Here is a 26,228-nt window from a genome sequence, read left to right on the forward strand (position 1 = left end):
CTCGCGGCAGCGACGCCGCGCGCTCAGTGGGCCTAGAAGGACTCTAACCCCGTGTCCTTGGGGTAGAGTTCTGTGGCCGTACACTGTGCGCTCTATTGGCCAGGCTCTGGCATTTACGTTCAGCGGTTGTGTGACTCTGTGCATTAACAGAGTTTGCACCTGTTCACATTGGGTGACATAACCCACGTGTAACTGTTTTTACACCGCTCTATTCTTCCACCATTACTTAGCAGCAGTGTACCACCTCTGCACGGTGGACCCCGGGCTGCGAACGCACCTACTATTATTTTATAATTTGGTGCGTTCCGCCAGCCCTAACACCTTGCCAGTGAAAGTTTTACTTCCTAGTTTCTTGGAGTCGCTGTGCTGAGATGAAGGTCGTTGTTGCTGCTGGCGATTGTTGCGTGCTGTTTTTGGGAGTATGCTTTCCTCATTGTCCTATTCCCATTTGCTTTGTACATTCCTACCCTTCCCTATATACCTCTCTACCTTTGGGTGAGTGTTTTGTATGTTAGTTGCTTTCTGGTATGCTTGCTTAACTTACATATTTATACACTAGTATATTTCTAGGTAGAGGGACATCTTAGGGTATAACAGGTCACCGAATAATCAGTGACCTGCACAAGAAGCAGAGGAGACTGGTGGAAAGGCAGAGAATGAGAAGAAGATTTTGTCCCCATGTCTTACCCTCAAGCATCCAGAAGCACAGAAAACATCATTTTATGAAAACTTCATAAGATGAGTATTAAACAACAACTGAGCGGATCCCTTCATATTAGGTATCAGATTAATCAGCAGCACAGTGCCTTCATGGCCATACCTTTAGTTTATAGGGCTCAATCCTGCTGGCAAGATTCATTTTAAAATGCACTTTGGGGATGACGGACTCCATTTAAACTTTAGCCTTAATATTTTATTCATGTATTTAAAATCATAACGTACATCCTTTTGCAGTGATTGGGATACATGAACAAATAATGTGTTTTCTTCTCATCTTATCTGAGGTTGAATTATGGTAAGTTGATTTGAGAAAGACTGGACATTTTATCTTTACATTTTTCTTTTTCCAAACACAGAGATTAACTGTGGACAGCCTCCATCACGTCCTAATTCGGCAACAATTGTTTCTGCGAAAACCACATTTGGGAGCCAAGTGACTTATAAATGTTTATCTGGATTCAACCCTGATCAAGGAGTCACTAAATCTATTTGTACAGCCAAAGGGACATGGGAAGGTGCCACTGTAAGGTGCACAGGTAGGGCCAGCAAAGGACAGTACTGTAATATATCCATAAATACTATAGAATTCTTAACAATAGAAGTATCATATAATCATGTTGTTACCAGTATTAGTTCTCATTTGTTCAGTGTCTTAGAGTTATATCAATATGTGTGACCTTATAAATAGAGTTGAGCGATACCGTCCGATACTTCAAAGTATCGTATCGGATGGTATCGGCCGATCTTTAAAAAAAGTATCGGTATCGCCGATTCCGATACCGGAAGTCCCATTCAAGTCTATGGGACTTCCGGTATCGGAATAAGAAAAACCCTTTCCTGCCCTTGTACAGCCTCTCTGGGGTCTGTACGGGCCTTTCGGGGGGCTGTGCCGGCCTGCCAGGGGGTCTGTGCAGGCTCCGGTGGTCTGTGCCGGCCTGCCGGTGGTCTGTGCAGGCTCCGGGGGGCTGTGCCGGCCTGCCGGTGGTCTGTGCAGGCTCCGGGGGGCTGTGCCGGCCTGCCGGGGGGCTGTGCCGGCCTGCCGGGGGGCTGTGCCGGCCTGCCGGGGGGCTGTGCCGGCCTGCCGGGGGGCTGTGCAGGCTCCGGGGGGCTGTGCCGGCCTGCCGGGGGGCTGTGCCGGCCTGCCGGGGGGCTGTGCCGGCCTGCCGGTGGTCTGTGCAGGCTCCGGGGGTCTGTGCAGGCATCGTCCGATGGGACTACAAGTCCCATCGGGCGATGCCTGCTACCATGACAGTGATTGACACATTAGCCAATGATGGGACAGTAGTAGTCCCATCATCCGGCTAATGTGTTAAATGTAAAAAAAAAAAAAAAAAAAATTACATGCTACATATATACAACATGCATACTACATACATGCTACATTCATACTACATACTACATACATGCTACATGCATGCTACATACATACTGCATGCTACATACATACCACATATATACTACATACATACTACATGCATGCTACATGCATGCTACATGCTACATACATAACACATATATACTACATGCATGCTACATACATACTACATGCTACATACTACATGCATGCTACATACATACTACATGCTACATACTACATATATACTACATGCATGCTACATACTACATGCTACATACATACTACATATATACTACATGCATGCTACATACTACATGCTACATACATACTACATATATACTACATTCATACTACATACTACATATATACTACATACATACTACATACATACTACATACATACTACATGCATGCTACATACATACTACATATATACTACATACATACTACATACATACTACATACATGCTACATGCATGCTACATACATACTACATATATACTACATGCATGCTACATACATACTACATGCTACATACATACTACATATATACTACATACATACTACATACATGCTACATACATACTGCATGCTACATACATGCTACATACATACTACATACATACTACATGCATGCTACATACATACTACATGCATGCTACATACATACTACATGCATGCTACATACATACTACATGCATGCTACATACATACTACATGCATGCTACATACATACTACATGCATGCTACATACATACCACATACATACTACATGCTACATGCATACCACATATATACTACATACATACAATACATTCATACAATACATACATAGACATACAGTACATATAACATAGAGTAACATACTTACCAATACTTGTCACATTGTTCCCCGAAGCCATTGTCTATTCCGGGATAAATATTAACATAACAAACCACAAAAATACTCACCCACGATCCGAAGCAGTCCACGAGTGTGTCCCACGACGATCTTGGGTAGAGAACTGCAGCATCAGATGATGCTGCCGTTCTCTACGGGCTGCAGGAATCCAATGACGGAAGGTAGGTATCCTTCCGCACTGTATTCCTCCGCCACTTAAAAAAAAAAAGTCCCTAGTCTCACTTTATGCCATTGCTGTGTGGGAATTTCCCACACAGCAATGGCATAAAGTGAGACTAGGGACTTTTTTTTTTTAAGTGGCGGAGGAATACAGTGCGGAAGGATACCTACCTTCCGTCATTGGATTCCTGCAGCCCGTAGAGAACGGCAGCATCATCTGATGCTGCAGTTCTCTACCCAAGATCGTCGTGGGACACACTCGTGGACTGCTTCGGATCGTGGGTGAGTATTTTTGTGGTTTGTTATGTTAATATTTATCTCGGAATAGACAATGGCTTCGGGGAACAATGTGACAAGTATTGGTAAGTATGTTACTCTATGTTATATGTACTGTATGTCTATGTATGTATTGTATGAATGTATTGTATGTATGTAGTATATATGTGGTATGTATGTAGCATGTAGTATGTATGTGGTATGTATGTAGCATGCATGTAGTATGTATGTAGCATGCATGTAGTATGTATGTAGCATGCATGTAGTATGTATGTAGCATGCATGTAGTATGTATGTAGTATGTATGTAGTATGTATGTAGCATGTATGTAGCATGCAGTATGTATGTAGCATGTATGTAGTATGTATGTAGTATATATGTAGTATGTATGTAGCATGTAGTATCTATGTAGCATGCATGTAGTATATATGTAGTATGTATGTAGCATGCATGTAGCATGTATGTAGTATGTATGTAGTATGTATGTAGCATGCATGTAGCATGTATGTAGTATGTATGTAGTATGTATGTAGTATGTATGCAGCATGTATGTAGTATGTATGTAGTATATATGTAGTATGTATGTAGCATGCATGTAGTATGTATGTAGTATGTATGTAGCATGCAGTATGTATGTAGTATGTATGTAGTATGTATGTAGTATATATGTAGTATGTATGTAGCATGTAGTATGTATGTAGCATGCATGTAGTATATATGTAGTATGTATGTAGCATGTATGTAGCATGTATGTAGTATGTATGTAGTATGTATGTAGCATGCAGCATGTATGTAGTATGTATGTAGTATATATGTATGTATGTAGCATGCATGTAGTATGTATGTAGTATGTATGTAGCATGCAGTATGTATGTAGTATGTATGTAGTATGTATGTAGTATATATGTAGTATGTATGTAGCATGTAGTATGTATGTAGCATGCATGTAGTATATATGTAGTATGTATGTAGCATGCATGTAGCATGTATGTAGTATGTATGTAGTATGTATGTAGCATGCAGCATGTATGTAGTATGTATGTAGTATATATGTAGTATGTATGTAGCATGCATGTAGTATGTATGTAGTATGTATGTAGCATGCAGTATGTATGTAGCATGTATGTAGTATGTATGTAGTATATATGTAGTATGTATGTAGCATGCATGTAGTATGTATGTAGCATGCATGTAGTATGTATGTAGTATGTATGTAGTATGTATGTAGCATGCAGTATGTATGTAGTATGTATGTAGTATATATGTAGTATGTATGTAGCATGCATGTAGTATGTATGTAGCATGCATGTAGTATGTATGTAGTATTTTTTTTTTTTAACATTTAACACATTAGCCGGATGATGGGACTACTACTGTCCCATCATTGGCTAATGTGTCAATCACTGTCATGGTAGCAGGCATCGCCCGATGGGACTTGTAGTCCCATCGGACGATGCTTGCACAGACCGCCGGACATCAGCACAGCCCCCCGGCAGGCCGGCACAGCCCCCCGGCAGGCCGGTACAGACCCCCACAGGGTGCACAGACCACCGGCAGGCCGGCACAGCCCCCCGGCAGGCCGGTACAGACCCCGGGCAGTCCACACAGCCCCCCGGCAGGCCGGCACAGCCCCCCGGCAGGCCGGCAGAGACCCCCGGAAGGCCCGAAATGACGGCGCATCATGATGCGCACACACCGCGCATCATGATGACGTCAGGCCGTCAATCAACTGAACTTCCGATTCCGATGCCGAATTCCGATATTGAAAAAATATCGGAAGTCGGTATCGGAATTCCGATACAGCAAGTATCGGCCGATACCCGATACTTGCGGTATCGGAATGCTCAACACTACTTATAAACCTATCAATAAAGGTCAGGATATAATAACACTATAACAGCTGTTATAAAATTTATTCCACATCATTGTTAACCAAAAATTTAATAAGATGGCTGTTAAATCTATAATGCTTACATTTTTTTTAAGGAAAGACATTATTCATTTATCCTCAGAATAGGTGATAAATTTCTTACCACAGGGTATTCATTAGTGCCGTGGACAGTGGGACAAGAGTCAAACCCCCATTCTTTTGATCAAAAGGTGTCCAAAAGATAAGAAGTTTATTGATCAGACATTGTTCATTTGTGTTGTGTAGAAACTCCTTAGCCACCAGAGCAAGTCATTATTTTACTATTTCGTCATCTCATTTTATAAGCCATAACTTTTTGGGGGCAAATAGTCTATCTTAATTTCACCATTTTGGGGCACATATCAGTTACTGATAGTCTTTTATCTTTCATTTTTTTTGGCGAATGTAATTCATTATTTTTTTATATATCATAGTTCTTTGCATTTTTTTCACCATTTACTATGCTATAAACATACCAAATTAACAAACAAAGGAAAGTAAAAGTTTTTTTTTTTTTTTACTTTTGCCATAACTTTTTTATTTTTCTTCTAAAGTGTCAATACAAAGGATTGTTTTTTTCTGCAACCCCTTCACCCACCAAGCCTGTTTTCACTTTCATGACCAGGCCAAATTTTACAATTCTGACCAGTGTTGCTTTATGACGTGATAACTCCGGAATAGAGATGGTCGGACCCATGGATGTTCGGGTTCGGCCGAACAGTTAAAAAAAGTTTGGATACCAGAACAGTACCAGGACCCAAACCTGGACACCATTCACTTGAATGTGTATGACAGTGCAGAAAACGTCGCTTCTGATCAGCGGTAAAATCATTACCACCTGTCAGAGAGCAGCAGCTTCCATGCTGTCAAATAACAGCGTTATCACGCAGCTGTGATCAAATCTATAAAGTTTACCTTTGGTCACTGGTGTCGGCTGATGGGGCTACTGCTATCATCAGCTGACACCTGCTGCCGCTAATAGCAGTCAGAGCAGGAGCGGTTGATGGGAGTATTCATCAGCCGGCAACTGTGCTGTAAATAAATAATAATAAAAAAAACAGCGGGGGTTCCCCTTTATTTTTGATAACCAGCCAGCCAAAACTGAAAGCTGGGGGCTGCAACCTTCAGTGGTCAGAAAGGCTGGTTATCAAGAATAGAGGGGTCCCCACACTTTTTTTTAAATTATTTAAATAAATAATTTAAAAAAACGGTGTGGGGTCTACCCCCCTTTTTTAACAGCCAGCCTTACTAAAGCAGACAGCTGGAGGCTGGTATTCTCAGGCTGGTAAGGGGCCGTGGATATTGCCTCCCCTGTCTAAAATTAGCAGCCTGCTGCCACCCAGATAAGGCGCATCTATTAGATGTACCAATTCAGGCACTGTACCCCCAGCTTTCCGCTTTAGCACGGTTGGTTGTCACAAATGGGGGGACCCCACGCCAGTTTTTTAAATTATTTATTTAAATAATTAAAAATAAGCATCTGATGGGAGCAGTAGTCCCATCATCTGACACCAGAGGCCAGAGGTAACATTTTTTACCTCCGATCACAGCTGCAGGCTCACGCTGTCATTTGAACCATGGCTGTATGACCAGCAGTAATGATTTTGCCACCGAATAGAACCAGTGTTTGCTGCACTATGATGCACATGACAGCGTGGCAAATGCTGGATATTCAGGTCCCCAAACCTGAACTTTATTTTAACTGTATTGAGTGCATTTACTGAACATACATTTCAGTAGGCCAACATTTCAGATTTTAAAATAATTTTTCAAGCTGGTGTTATAAAGTATTCTAATTTACTGAGATAATGACTTTTGGATTTTTATTGGCTGTAAGCCATAATCATTAACATTAACAGAACTAAACACTTGAAACAGATCACTCTGTTTGTAATGACTCTATATAATATATGAGTTTCACTTTTTGTATTGAAGAACTGAAATAAATTAACTCTTTATTGATATTCTAATTTTGTGAGAAGGATCTGTAAATAATAAATAACATTTCCCACATGTTTACTTTACATCAGTGTAATTTTTTAAACATAGCTTTTTTTGCTAGGAAGTTATAAATTAAAAGTTAACCAGCAAATTCTCATCCCCCCCCCAAATTTATAAAACTATTTTATTTATGAACCACATCAAATTTGAAGTGACTTTGAGGGGCCCATATGATTGAAAATACCCAACAGTGACACCATTCTAAAAATTGCACCCCTCTAGGTGTTCAAAACCATATTCAAGAAGTTTATTAACCCTTCAGTTGCTTCACAGGAATTAATGGAATGTGGAAGGTAAAAATGAACATTTAACTTTTTTCACAAAGAAAATTACTTTAGAACCATTTTTTTTATTTTTGCAAGGGTAACAGGAAAAAATGGACAAATAATTTTTTGTGCAATTTCTCCTGAGCATGCTGATGCCCCATATGTGGGGGAAAATCACTGTTTGTGTGCACGGCAGAGCATGAAAGGGAAGGAGCACCATTTGACTTTTTTAATGTAAAATTTGCTGGAATAATTAGCGGATGCCATGTCGCGTTTGGAGAGTCCCTGTTGTGTCTAAAGAGTGGACACCCCCCACAATTGACACCATTTTCAAAACTGGACTCCTCAGGGATCTTATCTATACGTAAAGTGAGCACCTTGAACCCCAAGTGCTTCGAAGAAGTTTATAACGTTGAGCCGAGAAAATTGAAAAACAAATCACATTTTTCACACAAAAATGTTTTTTAGCCCCAAATTTTGCATTTTCATAAGGGTGACAGGTGAAATTGCACTGTCCAATTTGTTGTGCAATATCTCCTGAGTATGCCAATACCCAATATGTTAAGGAAAACTACTGTTTGGGTGCACAGCTGGGCTCAGAAGGGAATGAGTGTCGTTTGACTTTTTGAATGCAAAATTTGCTGGAATAATTAGCTGATGTAATGTTTCGTTTGGAGAGCCCCTGATGTGCCTAAACAGTGGAAACACCCAACAAGTGACACCATTTTAGAAACCACAACCCACAAGGAACTTATCCAGATGTATGGTGAGCACCTTGCATGGTCAGATGCTTCACAGAAGTTTATAATTAGAGTCGTGAAAATAAAAAAATCTATTTTTTCCCACAAAAATGTTATTTTAACCCCAAATATTTTATTTTCACTAGGGTATCAGGACAAAATAGACCCTGAAAATTGTTGTGCAATTTCTCATGAGTACACTGATACTCCCTTATGTGGTCAAAAACTACTTTTGAGGTGCAGTGCAAAGGTCAGAATGGAAGGAGCGCCAGATTTTGCTGGACTGGTTTCAGGGTTCCATATCACAGTGGCATAGCCCCTAAGGTGCCAAAGCAACAGAATCCCTCATAGTTGACCCAATTTCACAAACTACACCCCTCAATGAATTAATCTAGGGGTGCAGTGATCATATTGACAACACATGTGTGTCATAGAATTTTATACTATTAGGCAGTGAAGAAAAAACTATTACATTTTTTACCACCAAACTTTTGTTTTAAGCCCAGCTTTTACATTTTGTCAAACAATTTCTGTTGAATGTAGAAATACCCCATATGCAACTATACAGTACTGCTTAGCCACATGGCGATATTCTGGAGGAACAGAGCATTATTTGCCTCTTGAAGCACAGATTTTCTTAGAATAGTTTGTGGACTCCATATACAGAGCCCCTAATTGCTAAAAAAAGCACAATCCCCTCTCCATAGACCTTATTTTGCAATTTTACCCCTTTGGGAATTTATCTACAAGTGCAGTGATGATTTCTGTGTGTTCCAGATACAAGAAGGAATGGATGCTGCTGAGTGAAAACTGCAAACTGCGTTGTAGTCTCCAGTGCATTGTAGTCCCCAGTACATTGTAGTGACCAGTACATTGTAGTGAGCAACTCATGCTTCTGGAGACATGTGTCAATAAATTAGACAGGCTGTCATCACAAAAGAAATGCTAATCATGTGGACACTAAATGTGGTTTAGGCACACTGGGGCTCAGAAGGGATTTGGATTTGGAAATGCAGAATTTGTTGAATTTCTTTTGGGAGTCGAGAAGCCATTTAGCTTTTCCAGAGGTTGCCTCTCCAGAATATAACCCTGATTTTCCATTACCTATTATTATTATTATTACTCCATTATATGCACTTTGCAACCTCGCCTGTGTGAGTACTGTAGCAAAAGTCGCTGTGTGTACTTTGCAATCCTGACTGTAGGGATACTGTGCCCCATTTTCTGGGTGGGAAATTTTTAATCAGCTTCTGCGGGGAAAATGTGAAAACATGCTCTGTGGGTGAAATTTGTTATAATCTTCTGTAGGTGAAATGTGAAAACATGCTCTGTGGGTCAAATTTGTACGATTGTGCCTAAAAAATAAAATTAAAGGATTTAACTACTCATTCCAATTAAAGAGACTTTCAATTGACATGGATGGCTATTCTGTCTCGCTACATCAACTGCTGACTCAGTTGAGAAGTGGTTAATTTTCTTGACTGCTGCCATCCTTGGATCTGGTACATGTCTTATCAGGTTGCCTCTCTGGAATAGAACTTTGATTTTCTGTTACCCGTGTGTACTCTGCAACACCACCTGTGGACGATTTGAAGTAGGATGGCTGAAAGTGCCTCCAGTTCCTTCACTTTGTGTTCCACGAGGTTCCCTTTAATCATAGCCCCAATTCAAACAAATAAAAAATTAGAAATGGAATACAATTCCATTATCCCTAACTGAGGTATTAAGGTGTGGTTGCCTGCTTTGAACACTCATTGCTTCAAGGGAAACACTTTGGGACCCTAAGGTAACAGCATTTGGGAGGGGTCCCAAGGCAAACGGGCTTGGACTGGCAGTAGCAAGCCTTGTTGGGGACCACCAGCTGTTTCCAGAGTCAAACTACAAGCTTTTCATCTGTGGCGGCTCTATTGTATGCTGCTGAAGAGAAAAGTTTGGCTCTGTGAATGAAATTTGTAAGCTGATTTTGTAGGGGTATTCTTACCCATGCTCTGTGGGTGAAATTTGTAAGCTTATTCTGTGGGGGTACTCTGCCCCCATGCTCTGTGGGTGAAATTTGTAAGCTCATTCTGTGGGGGTACTCTGCCCCCCTTGCTCTGTGGGTGAAATTTTTAACTGGACTGGCAGTAGCAAACCTCAGTCTCTGTGAGGGCACTGTTAAAATGTTTGTTATTTATTTACTTCCTATTTCACCATGATTGCTATGGTGACAGAACCCCTTTAAGTTATTTTTATATCCACATTTAGCTTCCTTTTGCAGCCCCCTAGTCCTTTGACCATTTTACAGCCATTTTAAAGGACTGAAATTCGGGTTCCCATTAACTTGAATGGGGTTAAGAGTCCGGGGTCAAGTTTAGGTCCCGAAGCGGACTTATTAAACAGCTGTCGAACCCAAACATCCATGGGTTTGCTTATCGCTATTTCAGACACCTTCATTTTAAGTCATGAAGCTTACTGTATGTTTGTCATTCACTAGCAGAGTTGAGCGAATTTGTCTGGGTTCCCTCTTATTCGGCAAGCTATAGCGCTTACCGAATAAGCTGCAGAGGGAACCCGGCTACCTGGATCACGCCGGCCAATCACTTGATCTGTGCCGCAGCTGCATGTGTCGCGGCTGTGTCACAGTCACAGCACATACATGGAGAGCCTGTTTGTTTGGTGTTACCTCTCTGAGTCTGCTCAAGCTAAGTTCATTCCCCTTGTCTGTCTACCTTTTTGTCTTTAGTTTAAAGTGGGGACTGACCAGTGCCCAGCCAACCCCCTCCCTATCCAGGGCTTATCTCTAGGGAGATACAGGGCTTAGGTTTACTGCTCGGCGATTGGTGAGGAACCAATTTAGGGACAATAGGGCGTTATTAGATCTGCCTAGGGATCTCCACTCACCCTTTCCCCAGTGTCTGGGCTTTCTTCCCCTCATCCCTTTGTGTTGCACTTAGTCTTTCCTACACTGTGTGTGACAGCCCACTATTGGAAAAACTCCACTCCTGCACCACGTCCTCACCAATCACACATTAACAGTTCCCATTGAACACCATATCACATACATAGCCATCATCTTTTGTTTTGGCTTAAAGATTTTTTTGCCCACCATCACGACATTGAAGACTCTTCTGGCAGCGTCCAACTTTACTCTAACCTAGTAAACATTTTTTAAAATACCCAATACTCTTTTTAGGTATATTTTTCTTTAAGGCAATGTGTCATTTTTTTTTAAAATGACTAATAATACCACATACAAGGGACATATACTGTCACACCATGCCCTGACCACATCTTACCACCACATAGTGATCGAATACCACAATACTGATCATTAATAAAACAACAACACAATACTAATATTACCATAAGTGCCATAATACACAGGAGCTCTGTACATAGTATGCAGTGTATAGTGTCAGTGTACAGATAATAGTGACTCACGAGTGACATTATACACAGGAGCTCTGTATATAGTGTACAGGTAATACAGGGATCACTGGTGACATTATACACAGGAGCTTTGAATATACTATATAGTGTATAGTGTAAGTGTACAAGTAACACAATGATATACCAGTGACGTCTCTAGTTAAAGGTAGTCATCTTTGCTTTGCTTCTTCATCCAGCATAGACCGCCGTCACTTCTTCCAGCCTGCACTTGTTGCTGGAGAAAATAGCAGAGTTATCCAGAGCACATTGCTTAATTTTTTCCCAACTTCTACACTACGTCAGATGAAGAAAAAAAGTGACAAAGTGTAGCCCTGCACAGTAACAGGACCTCCTCCCCACTGAAAACAGTATCCTCAAAAATAAAATACATCACAGCAGTAATAATGGCCCTTAATTAGCTCCTACAGTAAAAATATCCTACATCCTGGCACATTCCTGCAATAACATCCTCCATCCTAGCCCCAATATGGCTTATTCCTGGTCTCACATATGTCCTCCCATCCTGGCTCCATATATCTCCATTCTGCCCCCCCATATTTTCTCCCATCCTGACCCCATATGTCTCCATCCTGTCCCATATGTCTCTATTCTGCCCCATACGTCTCCATCCTACCCCCACATGTATTTATTCTGCCCCCCATATGTCTCCATCCTATCCCCCACATGTCTCCATCCTGCCCCCCCACACCTCCATCCTGCCCCCATATGTCTCCCTATATTGCAGATTTCAATAAAAACAATCCTTACCTAGCCCTGGTTCATTGGTGTCCTCTTCTTTAACCATTTGAGGCGTAGACGCCACAGTAACATCATGCAGCGGCAAAGTGCGCACCAACGTCAGCTGCTGGCCTTTGATTGGCTGGTGGCTCCTATTGCAGTGCAGGAAGCGGGTCCTGGACAGCAATCGATTTCAACTGAACACGTGTCCAAGGACGAATGCTCAGATACTGAGTGAATGGCCAAATCCTGACCCTGGGGCTTAGTGAAGAGGGTCCTATTTGCCAGTAAGGGCAGTAATGCCCTCTATGTGCGTACAAACACACACAACGTTCACATGGTAGGGAATGTGAATTCTTTAATAATGCCACTGCAGTCCTAATTAAAAAAAAAAAGTATATATTTTTGGCTCTATAGATATAGCATGAAAAAAAATGTTAAGGTCACATTAACATACATCCTGACCTAGCCACATAAATTATGTAGACTCAATTTAGGTGGATGATAGTTTGAGAAATTATTGAACTGTTAAACAAAAAAAAGTATATCAAAGAGACTGATCACATTTAACAATTGTTTGTTTCTGAAGTATCTTCGTACTTGTTCTGACCTGGAGAATCATTTTGCCATGTCAGTTTTACCATATAGTGAGCATGTTAAATAAATAAACCAAAAAAAATTTTGGAATGCATTTTTTTTTTTTTGCAATTTCATTGGAATTTTTTTCTGGCTTTCTAATGCATTATATGATAAAATGACTATAACATGATAAAGACTATGTGTCCAGAAAAATATAAGTTATGGCTCTGGGAAGAAGGGGAGAAAAAAACAAAAACGAAACGAAAGAACGGAAAATCACCCGGAGGTGAATTGGATAAAATGTGAACATGGTCTAAAGTTTATTCTTCATTCAGACATCCAATATTTATGTGCAAGTGCTATCCATGGTTTTTACTGATAGCCCTCTTACCTGTGATGCCATTGACATGGCAGCGATTTTTCGCGGATCAAGATGTCTACTGTCAATAATAGAGACATGTCAGATTTTGATCCCGATGGTCAGATCGAAAACAGCAATGCAAGACTATGGGTCTGTGAAAAAAAAACTCGGACTGCACTTGGATGACATCTGTTTGTGGTCTGATTTTCACAGACTGTCAGGAAGGAGAAGTTGGCGAATTTGTTTTTTCTCCACAAGTGAGAAAAACTGATGACACTCGGACCACACTCTGATCAAACTCTAATCTGAGTCTGATCAAGATAATCAATCTGTTTTAGTTTAGTATGTGAGAAAATTGGATGTTTGAGTGAGACCTTATGATAAATTAGTTTTTGACTCGCTTCTATGTTAATTAGTCCTTGCATATACAGATCCTGGCATCTTTTTACATTTTGACCTTTATTAAAGTAGTGCGTTGTTCATGCATAATCTTGGGAAGTGAAGCAGCTGGCTTGGTGGGGTGGGATACGTAACTACTTTTGTGTCATTGCATTGAACATACTAACTAAGCATTTCCTACTATTTCAACATTTTGGTAGCACAATCCTGGGTTTACCTGAAACCTTCTAAATTGTAAAAGTTTAAATACATATGAAATTTTCTTTTTTTTCTGTTTATAGATATTGACGAATGTGAAGTTCCTAAAACTTGTGATATAAACGCTCTTTGTCGGAATATCCCCGGGAGTTTTGAATGCTTCTGTAAAGAAGGCTACAAGCCGCAAAATGGCAAAAACACTTTTCAAAGCAAAGGTATCAAATTTATTTGTCAAGGTGAGAAAGGAGGGAATAAAACGACTTTTAAATGAAAAGTTAGACTTGTATCAATGTGTATTATTATTGATGATTTTGTTGATCATAATAACAGTAGTGAAAATAATAATAATTAATAATGATATTCTAAATCTTTTATATGAAAAAGTAATTAAGTCAGATTATAAAAGTTACTTTCTAATATAAAAATTCCAGTTCCCATAATTTAGCCAGCAATGTAAACTATGTCACCCTTATTCATGGTCATGCTCAGCTCTTCCAATATCCTCTTTAGATCTGAATGGAGAAAATGGAGATATATCTCGTAGATATGGGAATACCCAATTAGTGATCACAACATTAGTTGGCAAAGTCTATGGTACTATAAATGATCAATACTTAACAGCTGAAGTCTTATTTGTGCAATCATTGGGGGCAATTCATCATAACATTTCCGCCAGAAAATGAGCGAAAATCACATTGAAAATTTCTGTGAAATATGTAGTTGGGCAATAATGTTGTGACTTTTGGTGATTTCAAGCGACTTTAGGGTGGAGCAGGACAGGATTGGGCACGGCTATGTCCTCTCGTCAAATTCAGTGCCGACGTTTTGTATGCCAGAAATAATACTTCAGTCACCGACTGAAGCAGCATTTTTGGCAATTGCAAGCGGAGGCACACAACACTGAGAAAACGCGCCAAATACATTAAGTGGCATTTGCTTCTTAATGAATTCGGCACATCATACTCCAGTGAGCCTTTCTTTAAGGGCCCGCTCACACGAGTGTATAACACAGCCAGGTGCTATACAATGTTTTATCAGATAGCACTCGGACCAGTGTTATTCTATGGGGCAGCTCAAATCTGTGATTATTTTCTCATGCCAATTCGGCAAAACGATCTTGGCGCACTGCGATTGCCTCTGAGAATCAGATTGCACACACTCAAGTCTTTGAATGCTTGTGAATCATTGGACTGCGCTCGGATGTCATCCTTGTGCAGTGCGATTACCACGGATGCTGGCAATGGAGGAAGATGGAGAAATTACTTTCTCTGTCTCCACCGCCCCTGTGCTGCAATTCTCTCATGAGAAAGAATCAGATCACACTCAGATGACACTTGGCTCGCGCTCGCAGCAGAGTTTGAGCCGAGTGTCATTAGCATATCGCATTTGATGCTCTTGCATACGATGCCATATGCTAATGTGACCCCGGCCTAAGATACGAAACACCAGTGTTAATGAATTTGTCCCATCAAATTTACTTTCCTATTGTTCAGGAAAATAAATATATGTGGCAAATAGAAATGCAGGATATTTCTCAGAGGTATAAAGATTTTTCATGGGCATCATTGATACAAATATCTTTTAGCTATAAAGAAAAAAAAATGATGCATACTTCTTTCACAGCAAGCATCATAAAAGAAAACATTCTGGTAACTCATTGTATCTTGGCCAAATCTGTCAAGCCAACATTTCTGCTCACTAATTGATATTTAAGTTGGTAACAAATGAAGTTCTGGTTCTACAATAAAAATAATAAAAAAAAACAACTAAAACTATATACACCTACCGCTGTTCCTCTGCACTGCTTTCAGTGTCCCCTTCTGGTCTTTTTTGCCTCCCCTTCTGTCGAGGTATGCCGTGAGGTCTCTGCAGCCAAATAGTGGCCGCTAATAAGTTGCAGACATGACGTTCTATTCAAGCCAGGGGATAGGGCTAAGAAATTATTAAAGGGGACAACGACCAGCAGTGCAAAGTTAAAAGTTAAGGTCTGGCAGGTGAAAATCTGTTTTTTATTTTAGGGCTACCATGGATCTATGTTGTAGTGACAAATACATTAATCCTACATTGGAATCAATTCTTAATATATTAGCACAGCAAAAGATCAAAAAGAAAAGACCCAAATCGTTGAGAGACTCACACGACAATTAGGCCGGGGTTACACTTGCGAGTGTGGTACGAGAAACTCATGCAAGTCTCTCGCCAACACTCGGGACCGGAGTGTGTGGCTGCATGTATTTCTATGCAGCCGCACACTCCGGTCCCGAGTGCCGGCGGCAGTGCCGGGTATTGATGCGAGAGACTCAAGCAAGTTTCTCGCATCACACTCGCAAGTGTGACCCCGGCCTTATACTGACAATCCCATAGTTCATCAGTTAGCTACTTAGTACATCAAGAATAGCACACTAAAACTACTATTGAAAATCCACCATTACTAATAGGTTTACTATATATTTGCCCATTCAGCTGTTGACTGTGGCCAGCCTCCTGCTCTTCCCAACACTGAAATGGTTTTGTCTGGAGCCACAACGTTCGGAGGCCAAGTGACTTACTCGTGTATATCTGGTTTCCTTGAAGAAGGCCGCAACACATCGGTCTGCACCTCTAATGGAACATGGGAAGGCACCTCTTTGGTTTGTACAGGTAATGTTACTATATACATCCTGATGACTGCAGAAGTAAATAGAATTTTTGTGTATATAGGCAAAGCAATACAAACAAACTGTTCTACTTTATCATTTACAAACCCTTTTAAGAGACTGGGCCATGGAGGGTCAATGTTTCTCGGAACAAGAAAGCAGGCATGGATTCTTATAGCTTAAACTGCTTGATAAAATTAAGAAAAAATGCAGTTTCTGAAATGAAAAAGCAGAACAAATCACAGGGAACTAGACACTCAAATTCGGTGAATGAATCCTACCTAAGCCCGGGATCACACATGCGAGAAACACGGCCGAGTCTCACATGTTAATACCCAGCACTGCCGCCGGCACTCAGGAGCAGGGTGTGCAGCAGCATAGCAGTACATGGAGCCGCATGCTCCCCTCCCAAGTTCCAGCGGGAGTGCCTCCCAAGTGCCAGCGGCAGTGCCGGGTATTAAAATGTGAGTATTAACATGCGAGACTCATCCGTATCCCTCGCATGTGTGATCCCAGCCTAACACTGCATACAGTATATGTAATTCTATTAGTCCAAGTTTACAGCTGATATTTGGCTCTAAAAACCTGCATTGTGGCATACTTTATTGCATATTGTATTCGACTAGAATAGTTGTGGGGAAACACTAGAATTCTGGCTCAATTTGCATAAAAAACTGTTAAACATGGCTTATGGCAGATATGGGGCTGATATGGCAAAGTGTTTGGCTTTTGACATTTTGGCCGGCTCTGTCAAAATAGAGAAATCTGGATTGGCATCAAATTTATTAAAACTGATGACATTTCTTGCACTAGAAATGATACTCTAGTCATTGATAGGAGTATCCTTTCTGGTGAGGCACACGAGGAGACACAACACAAAAAAATACACCAAATTCATTAAGTGGCGAGTGCCTCGTAATGTATTTGGTGCATCAAACCCTTCATTAAGACTTCCATGTACAAACCCAGTCTTAATTAATTTGCCCCTATGTGTTTTAAACATTGGTTTGGAACTCACAAGACTGATAGAAAGTGTGTAGAAAAGTGACATTGAATTAAAATGAACCAAATTGTGATACAAATATGAGAAATGTTGTCCCAAAATATTCATCTAAAGTAAGCCAAGTAAGTGGTGGTGTAAGGAACATTGTCTAACGCGTGGCAAGATGTAGCAGAAGATGTCTTAACATGCCCATTTTAGTAAATACTCATATTCCCCATGAAATAATTCTTGAGTATCCTTTCCAAGAACATTGTAAGAAAAAACATTGGTATCTGGGCGTTACCAGTTTAGGGTGTGACCCCCATCAGTGCCAGCCTCTGCAGGGACACACTCCTCAGACAAATGGAATGTCAGGATCTTGACAGCGCCGGCGTACAGCCCTCGCTAAGCAGGGACTCACCAGTGCTGTAGGGGTCCCGGGGACAGTAACAGCTGGAAAGTACAGACGCACAGGACCTGAACGCTGAAGTATTAGCAAGCAGGCACAGGACCTACGGTCATGTGACCACAAGGGGGCGGGGCTTAGCGTCCTGCTTGCTAAGATGGAAGAACACTCAGAGTCGGGCAAACCAAAGATCATACACAATACGGGCGAACGAGGTACAGGAGGGACAAGCAGATGGGAGGTCAGACGAAGCCAAAGGTCATACACAAGAGGGCGGTGCGGTGCAAGAGGGTCAGGCAGAACTCGTAACAGGGACAGAACCAGATCACAACCAAACAAGCAACAAGTTATCAGGCACAAGGCACACGTATACAAGAGGACACTTAACTCAGCCGAGGGCAGGAGTATAACTGACACCGGACCCAGGTCCAGTGAGCTTTAAATAGCTGCCCTCTGCCAGAGAGAGGCAGAACAATTAACCCCCTGTCTGACCAGGACGGGCCAAAGCGAAACCCCGTCCTGGATCATGACAGGGAATAGTTATGCAGAATTCTGATTTTTTTTTTTTTTTTCATAAAGAGCTCTCTGCCAAATGTCTGACAGCTACTCCATGTTTTTAACTCTTAACATTAAATTTTGGCTAACTTTCAGGAAATCCTGGCTTATAATGCTGTGGTTTCCTATCTATTTTTGTCTTTCCAGCTATAGACTGTGGTCCGCCAGTGGCCATGCTAAACAGTGTAATTCACACATTTACTGGTGCCACATTTGGGAGCGTTGTGACGTTCATGTGTGCAACAGGATTTATTGCAATAAATGGTTATAACTTATCAATATGCAATCATGCTGGAAACTGGGAAGGCGCTAATCTTGACTGTAGAGGTAAGACTGACAAAACATTCATAATGTCTTATGATAATCCATATAACAAAGTGGTTGTAAATAGGGGACAACAAAAAATAATAAAATGCCAATCTGTGATAAGGTATATTGAGTTTATCATGCTAGAAGAAAGCCTCAGGGTATGTTCATACTTGGTATTTCTGCACTAAAAGCCTTGCCTCTTGGTAGGAAAAATGCTGAGTACAAAATTCATAATTTATTGCATTTTACATGCTTTTTTGCTCTGTTTTTTTGTGTGCATTTTTTAGGTGTTTTTCAGGTATGCATTTGCTATAAATATGTTTAAAAAAAGTTTGTCATTGCTTTTAAAGGGGGTCAAAATGCTGCAGAAGTGCTGGAGAATTCACTGAAGATCCAAATAGAGTATAATAATAAGGATTTTTTATTTCAGATTTTTCAGTCAATGTGTTACAAAACCATTCCAGACTTCATCAGGACACAAACGGTGTATACGGATACTGATATACAGTTTGTGTCCTGAGGAAGAAGTCTGGAATGACTTTGAAACGCGTTGATTGAAAAACCTGAAATAAAAAATCCTTATTATTATACTTCAAAATGGATTTTCATTGCTTACCAGCAGCGTGGATAAACCACATTTTGGCTCCTCTTTTACCTCTCTCCTGGTTGGAAAACCCATGGATATGCAGCAGCTGTTTTCATGCGTATTCATGGTTGTGTGTCACACAATTTTATCAGATTAGAATAATTTTAATTGACATAATTGTTATTCTCAGGTAAGACCCTATTTGCACTTTTCTGGCTCAGAGTTTCTACTGGAGAATTCATTGACATGCTGCATTTTATGCAAAATCATAACAAGGATCCAAACACGCACAGAAAAAAAGCAACATGTCCATGAGATTTCAGGAATCTCATTGATTTTGTTGCTACTGGAAATATTTTTTTTGTTTAAAAGATCATCATTCTTGGCAGCACATCATACAGTATAAACCGAACATGTGCTGCTGAGAACAAAATCATTATCAAAAATTGATCCAAAAAGGGTATCCAACTGTTAAATCATATATATCCCTAAAAATTATCTTTATTGATTAAAAAACCATATGCAATGATTCACACCAAAAAAAAAGTGCACAAACAAAAACAACATTGTTCCAAAATTACCAATTAAAAATGTGTAAGCTAGAAGTCCCTCTTACCTCAACTAGGCTGTCGCCTTCCTGGCAGCGGAGGTTGGCACCCTAGGGTGGAAAGTTGTGGCGCCCCCGCTCCACGATGGCTGACCCTGGGAGCCCTGTAACACCCTACAGCCACTAGGGGAACCCTCCTACCCGATGTGCTAAAGGAACCCCTATCACTAGACATAGACGATCCTATATCTAAGAGGACCCTAGACCCCAATTAAAAACAAAAAGGAACACAATAGGCAATTGGTGACGACTGACATAATTTCACAACGTGGTCAAAGGATAACAATACTCCAGGGGTTTGGGCCCTTGGTTTGCCAAAATAGACTGTAGTCTCTTAACATGCAGACTAAATTTCAAAAGTTGCTGCAGAAATTAGATACTGCTTACACTGCCAACTAATAGTTGGCATAGATGAAAAAATGGTGCTCAGAAAACTACTAGAGCCAACTCAGATGTGGTCACTGTAGGAAAAACCTAATGTTGGTTAAATCAGTGTTTTCTAAGCATGCAGTGTATGTTCACACTTTTTCCAATAGCAACAAAAAGATCAACAATGCCACATTTCAAATGTGACAAAAATGCTGCAAGATATTGCCCAAAAGAAGTTATAACCCCATCATTAACCACGTGTATAAAATGGAAGTGGTTTCTAAGCATGGAGACTGAGTTCAAAAAACTGCTGCAATAGATACTGCTTTTTAATGAGAACAAAATCAGCCTATGTGAACAGAACAATCTATTACTGATCGTTTGGTGTGCATATTAAATGCAATTTTTCTGTTTAAACAGTAGGTGACCAGCGATTAGGAAACACATAGCCAATCGGCAGTTGTTTCACATCACTATTCTGGTATTGTAAATCCGTCCTATGGCTCTGTGCTCTCTACAGCCCCCTTCACACTTCCTGATATTTCCGGTACTGGAAAAACCAGTACCAGTGAGGTTCATGTCCGTGTGCCATCAATGTGGCATATGTATGTTTGTGTCCGTGTGCACAATCAGTGTGACAAGTACTGGAACTGCACGAAGAATATAAATGACAGATGTTTAGGTGTTATATGTGCAAATATAGAGAAAGATGATAGATAGAAATACGTCAGTGAGATATATATATAATCAGTGCTTTGCATATGTACTTTTCTATACTTGTATTTATCTAATAATTAAATAAATAAATAAAATGATGTTGGGCGCCCTTATTTTTAGTAACCAGTTGAGGCAAAGCAGACAGCTGGGGGCTGGTGCTACTATTTTGGAAGGGACCAATATCCAGTCTATTAACATCAGCTGTCAGCTGTCTGCATAGCCTTCACTGGTTATTAAAAAGGGGGACCCCCAAAAAGTGGCTAAACAGACAGCTGTGGGCTAATATTAATAGGCTGGGAAGGGGTCATGAAACATGCATGTTGGCCCCCTCTCAGACTAATAACATCAGTTAGAGTTGAGCGAAACGGGTCGGTCAAATTCATAAGTCGCTGACTTTCGCTGAAGTCGGGTTTCATGAAACGAAACCAGACCATAGCGTGAGGTCGGCCACGAGGTCAGCGACCAGAGCGCCAAAGTCGCATTTCAAATGATGCTTCCAGCGCCTTTTTTCAGCCAATGATGGAGGACGCACACTGTGGGCAACGAGATGATATGGGCATCGGTCACCACCATCTTTGAGAAGGGCATGCAAGTGATTGGCTTGCTTTGTGTGGCGTCACAGGGGCTATAAAAGGGCGTGCACGCCGACCGCCATCTTACTTCTGCCGAACTTAGCATAGGGAGAGGTTGCAGCTGCTGTTTCTGAATAAGGGAGGGCATTAGGCAGGGAAGAAGAACAAAAAAACTGCTTCTGCTGTTAGCGATTTCCACTGTACAACACAACAGTTTGTGTGCAGTGACAGGGGAGGCTATATTTGTGTGCATCAGCTCTGTTGGTTATTAGGCTGCCTTATAAGGCTCCCTGATAGCTGCATTGCTGTTTGCACACTGCTGTGGAAACTGCTTTTTAAAAGCAAAAATACTTTTCTTCCTCTTTTCTGCACAGTTACCAAGCGTTCATTTTCCACACTTTTGTGTGCAGCAGTCCTGCTTATTAGGCTGCCTGCTGCCATACTTGGACTGAGAGAATCATTGTCAGTGTCCTAAAATCTCTAGGGAGCTTCCAATTCTCCACAATACTATATACACACCTTGTGCCTGGTCATACACCTGCCTATTTCAGTCTGTTAAATTGAGGTGTAATCTATAGTGGGCCTGAGATAACAGTTCAGCCTCCTAAAATCTCTAGGGAGCTTCCAATTCTCCCAATACTATATACACACCTTGTACCTGGTCATACACCTGCCTATTTCAGCCTGTTACATTGAGGTGTAATCTACAGTGGGCCTGAGATAACAGTTCAGCCTCCTAAAATCTCTAGGGAGCTTCCAATTCTCCCCAATACTATATACACACCTTGTGCCTGGTCATACACCTGCCTATTTCAGCCTGTGAAATTGAGGTGTAATCTATAGTGGGCCTGAGGTAATAGTTCAGCCTCCTAAAATCTCTAGGGAGCTTCCAATTCTCCCCAATACTATATACACCTTGTACCTTGTTTTACAGTAACATATAGCTGGTGGTATTTTGGGTACACTTTTCCAAAAATGAGTAAGTATGGTGGAAGAGGGCGTGGAAGTGGGCGGGGGTTGCCAGCTGGTACTGATGGTGGTACATCTGCTGGTAGTGGCAAAAGCACAATAGCACCTAAGGCAGGAGGTGTTGAGCCTGCGTCATCGTCTGGCTCCACAAGGCCTCGAAGGCTCCCTTTTCTGGGAGTAGGTAAACCGCTTTTAAAGCCGGAGCTTCAGGAACAAGTTTTGGCTTACATTGCTGACAAAGCCTCCAGCTCTATCGCCTCCTCTTCTGAAGTTTCAAAAAATAAAAGCACTGAGTCGTCAGTGGAGGTTCTTGGTCCTTCACTCCTACCAAAAGTGAAGGATGCGGCAGGCCACACCACAGATTACTCCATGGAGGTCTTTTCACATACCATGCCTGGGTTACCAAGTCAAATCGTGTATTCCCCAGTCCAAGATGAATCTGACATGGAGTGCACTGATGCACAGCCACTTCTAGATTTTTCTGCTGGTACATTCACTCAGAGCACTACATTGTCCTCGCAGTGTACTGAGCCAGAATATGACCCTGATGAAACTCAGGTGCCCCTTCCCGCATACTATACCACCTTACACGGTGACACAGAGGAAGGTGCACATGAAATTGAAGAGGAGGTAATGGATGACCCAGTTGTTGACCCGGATTGGCGTCCATTGGGGTAAGAGGGTACCGCTGCCAATAGCTCAGAAGAGGAGGAGGAGGATCCGCAGTAGGCATCGACATCGCAACAGCTGTTATCTGGCGGGCCCGTAGCAGTCCAAAAATGGTTTACAAAAACCAAAAGAGTTGCAGGACAGCCTGGCCAGACGGTCAAATTAGCACAGTGCGCAAGGCCTCACAATGTCTTCCATAGTAGGAAGAGTGCAGTGTGGCACTTTTTTGAACAAAATCCTAATGATCAGGCAAAGGTTATCTGTAAGATGTGCGCAAAGACCTTTAGCCGAGGGAAAAATCTGAGAAATATGAATACCAGTTGCATGCTTAGACATTTAACCACCATGCACTTGCAAGCGTGGACGGACTACCAAACCTCATGTACCACATGTGCACCTGCTCCGAATGAAGGTAGTCAGCAACGCTACATCGCTTCCCCCACTGCAAGCCCACCGGTTAGCACACCACCAGCAGCAAATGTTGAGGTGTCGTCGCAAGGCCAAAGCAGTCAGGGAATCACAATGTTATTGCTGCGAAATATTGAATCTAGGCAAACAGCAATACCACTAACACCATCACCATCACCAACCCTCTCTCAGTCCGCCATGTCCACCGCTAGTTCCACCATATGCAGCTCTCAAGTCCAGCTCACCCTACCAGAGACTCTCAGTAGGACAAGAAAGTTCTCATCCTCTCATCCGCGTACACTGTGTTTGAACGCCCACATTGCCAAACTAATCTCGTTAGAGATGATGTCCTACCGGTTGGTTGAAAATGAAGCTTTCCGCGAGCTCATGGCCTACGCAGTACCACGCTATGACATACCCAGTCGGCATATCATCCCAGCCCTCCACCTGCATGTGAAAGACCGCATTGTCCATGCAATCAAGCAATCAGTGAGTGGAAAGATGCACCTCACAACAGATTCATGGTCCAGTAGGCATGGCCAGGGCCGTTACGTGTCCATCACTGCGCACTGGGTTAATGTGGTGGATGCAGGCTCCACAGGGGACAGCAGCGGTGGGACAGTGCTGCCTAGCCCACAGTATAGAAAAAAGTTGGCTGTAGGCGTTCGACCCTCTTCCTCCTCCTCCAGAAGCGAAAGCTCGTCCATAGAGCGCAGTCGCACGAGCACTCCATCCGCAGCTGCCAGTGTTGCACACGAGGTGTCCCACTATCGAACAGCTAGTGGTAAGCGTCAGCAGGCTGTGTTGAAGATGATATGTTTCGGAGACAACAGACACACCGCGGAGGTACTGGCCGACTACTTGCAGCAACAAACTGAGTCATGGCTGGGCAGTCTACATCTTGAGGCAGGCAAGGTAGTTAGTGATAACGGCCGGAATTTTGTGACAGCCATAGCCCTTTCAAAACTCAGACACATACCTTGCCTGGCTCACACCTTGAACCTGGTAGTGCAGTGCTTCCTCAATAAGTAGCCGGAGTTAACAGCCCTGCTCTATAAGGTGCGAAGACTGTGCTCGCACATCTGCCGGTCGCCCGTACACTCTAGTCATATGCAGAAGCTGCAGCGATTGCTCCACTTTCCCAAGCACCGCCTAATTATCGACGTTGCAACAAGGTGGAACTCCACCCTGCACATGGTTCAGAGGCTGTGCGAACAGAGGCAGGCTGTAATGCATTTGTGGGAGGATACATGGCCAGGCAGTTTGAGGGCAGACATGGAGATGTCTGGTGTGCAGTGGTCGAAGCTGAAAGACCTCTGTAAAGTCCTTCAGTGTTTTGAGGAATGCACACGGCTGGTAAGCGCAGACGACGCCATCATAAGCATGAGCATCCCGCTTATGCGTCTGCTCATGCAAACTTTGACGCACATTAAGGAGCAGGCATCTGCAGCCGAGGAGGAAGAGGAGGAGGGAAGCCTTGATTACAGTCAGCCATTGTCTGCTCAGGGAACTCTCCTGGACGAGGTGGAGGAAGAAGAGGAAGAGGAGGAGGAGGAGGATGATGGGGATGATTATTTAGGGGAGGAGGATGCTTCTCAGGGGGCAAGAGAAAATGTTGGCGTGGCAAGGTCAGATACAGGGTTTGTGCGTGACTGGAGGTATGTTGATTTGCCAGAAAGTGCTCCTCCACCCAGCACTCGCAGTGCATCATTGACACCTGGAACATTGGCCCACAGGTGTGATTATGCCTTGCAGATCCTTAAAAAGGACCCCCACATTGCCAAAATGATGAACGATGACAACTACTGGTTGGCCAGCATCCTGGATCCACGCTATAAAGGCAAATTCCAAAACTTCATGCCACAGGAGAACCTAGAGCTAATATTGGCTAACAAACAAGCAACTCTGGTAAACCGTTTGTTTGAGGCATTCCCAGCACACAGCGGTGGTGATGGTTCTCCCACGAACTGTAGAGGGCAACATGGAAGAGGTGTTCATGGTGCACACAGCTGAAGTGGCGTTGGACACAGGGGTTTCATGACCATGCTGTGGACTGATTTTTCAAGTACTGCTCACACGACTGGTATTACTGCATCGATTGAAAGTGACAGGAAACAGCAGTTGTCAACTATGGTAACAAACTACTTCTCCTCCCATATCGATGTTCTCCCTCACAGGTCATTCCCCTTTGACTATTGGGCCTGTAAACTGGACACTTTACACATGGACACTGTACACATGGAAGAGGTGTTCATGGTGCACACAGCTGAAGTGGCGTTGGACACAGGGGTTTCATGACCATGCTGTGGACTGATTTTTCAAGTACTGCTCACACGACTGGTATTACTGCATCGATTGAAAGTGACAGGAAACAGCAGTTGTCAACTATGGTAACAAACTACTTCTCCTCCCATATCGATGTTCTCCCTCAA

At 42.2% G+C, this 26,228-nt stretch overlaps 1 protein-coding gene across 1 annotated transcript in view; it reads left to right on the forward strand.

The window, feature by feature from the left end:
* The window catches only part of SUSD1 (sushi domain containing 1), a 488,868-nt gene that overhangs the window by 108,851 nt on the left and 353,789 nt on the right, over positions 1-26,228 (forward strand). Inside the window, exons 5-8 of the mRNA XM_073549625.1 lie at positions 1,077-1,256; positions 14,095-14,247; positions 16,475-16,651; positions 18,738-18,917. Coding sequence (XP_073405726.1) covers positions 1,077-1,256; positions 14,095-14,247; positions 16,475-16,651; positions 18,738-18,917 — 690 coding nt within the window. The remainder of the gene's footprint in view (positions 1-1,076; positions 1,257-14,094; positions 14,248-16,474; positions 16,652-18,737; positions 18,918-26,228) is intronic.

Source organism: Dendrobates tinctorius, unplaced genomic scaffold (genome assembly GCF_039654945.1).
Source record: "Dendrobates tinctorius isolate UK_male_01 unplaced genomic scaffold, ASM3965494v1 ptg000160l, whole genome shotgun sequence".
NCBI lineage: Eukaryota > Metazoa > Chordata > Amphibia > Anura > Dendrobatidae > Dendrobates > Dendrobates tinctorius.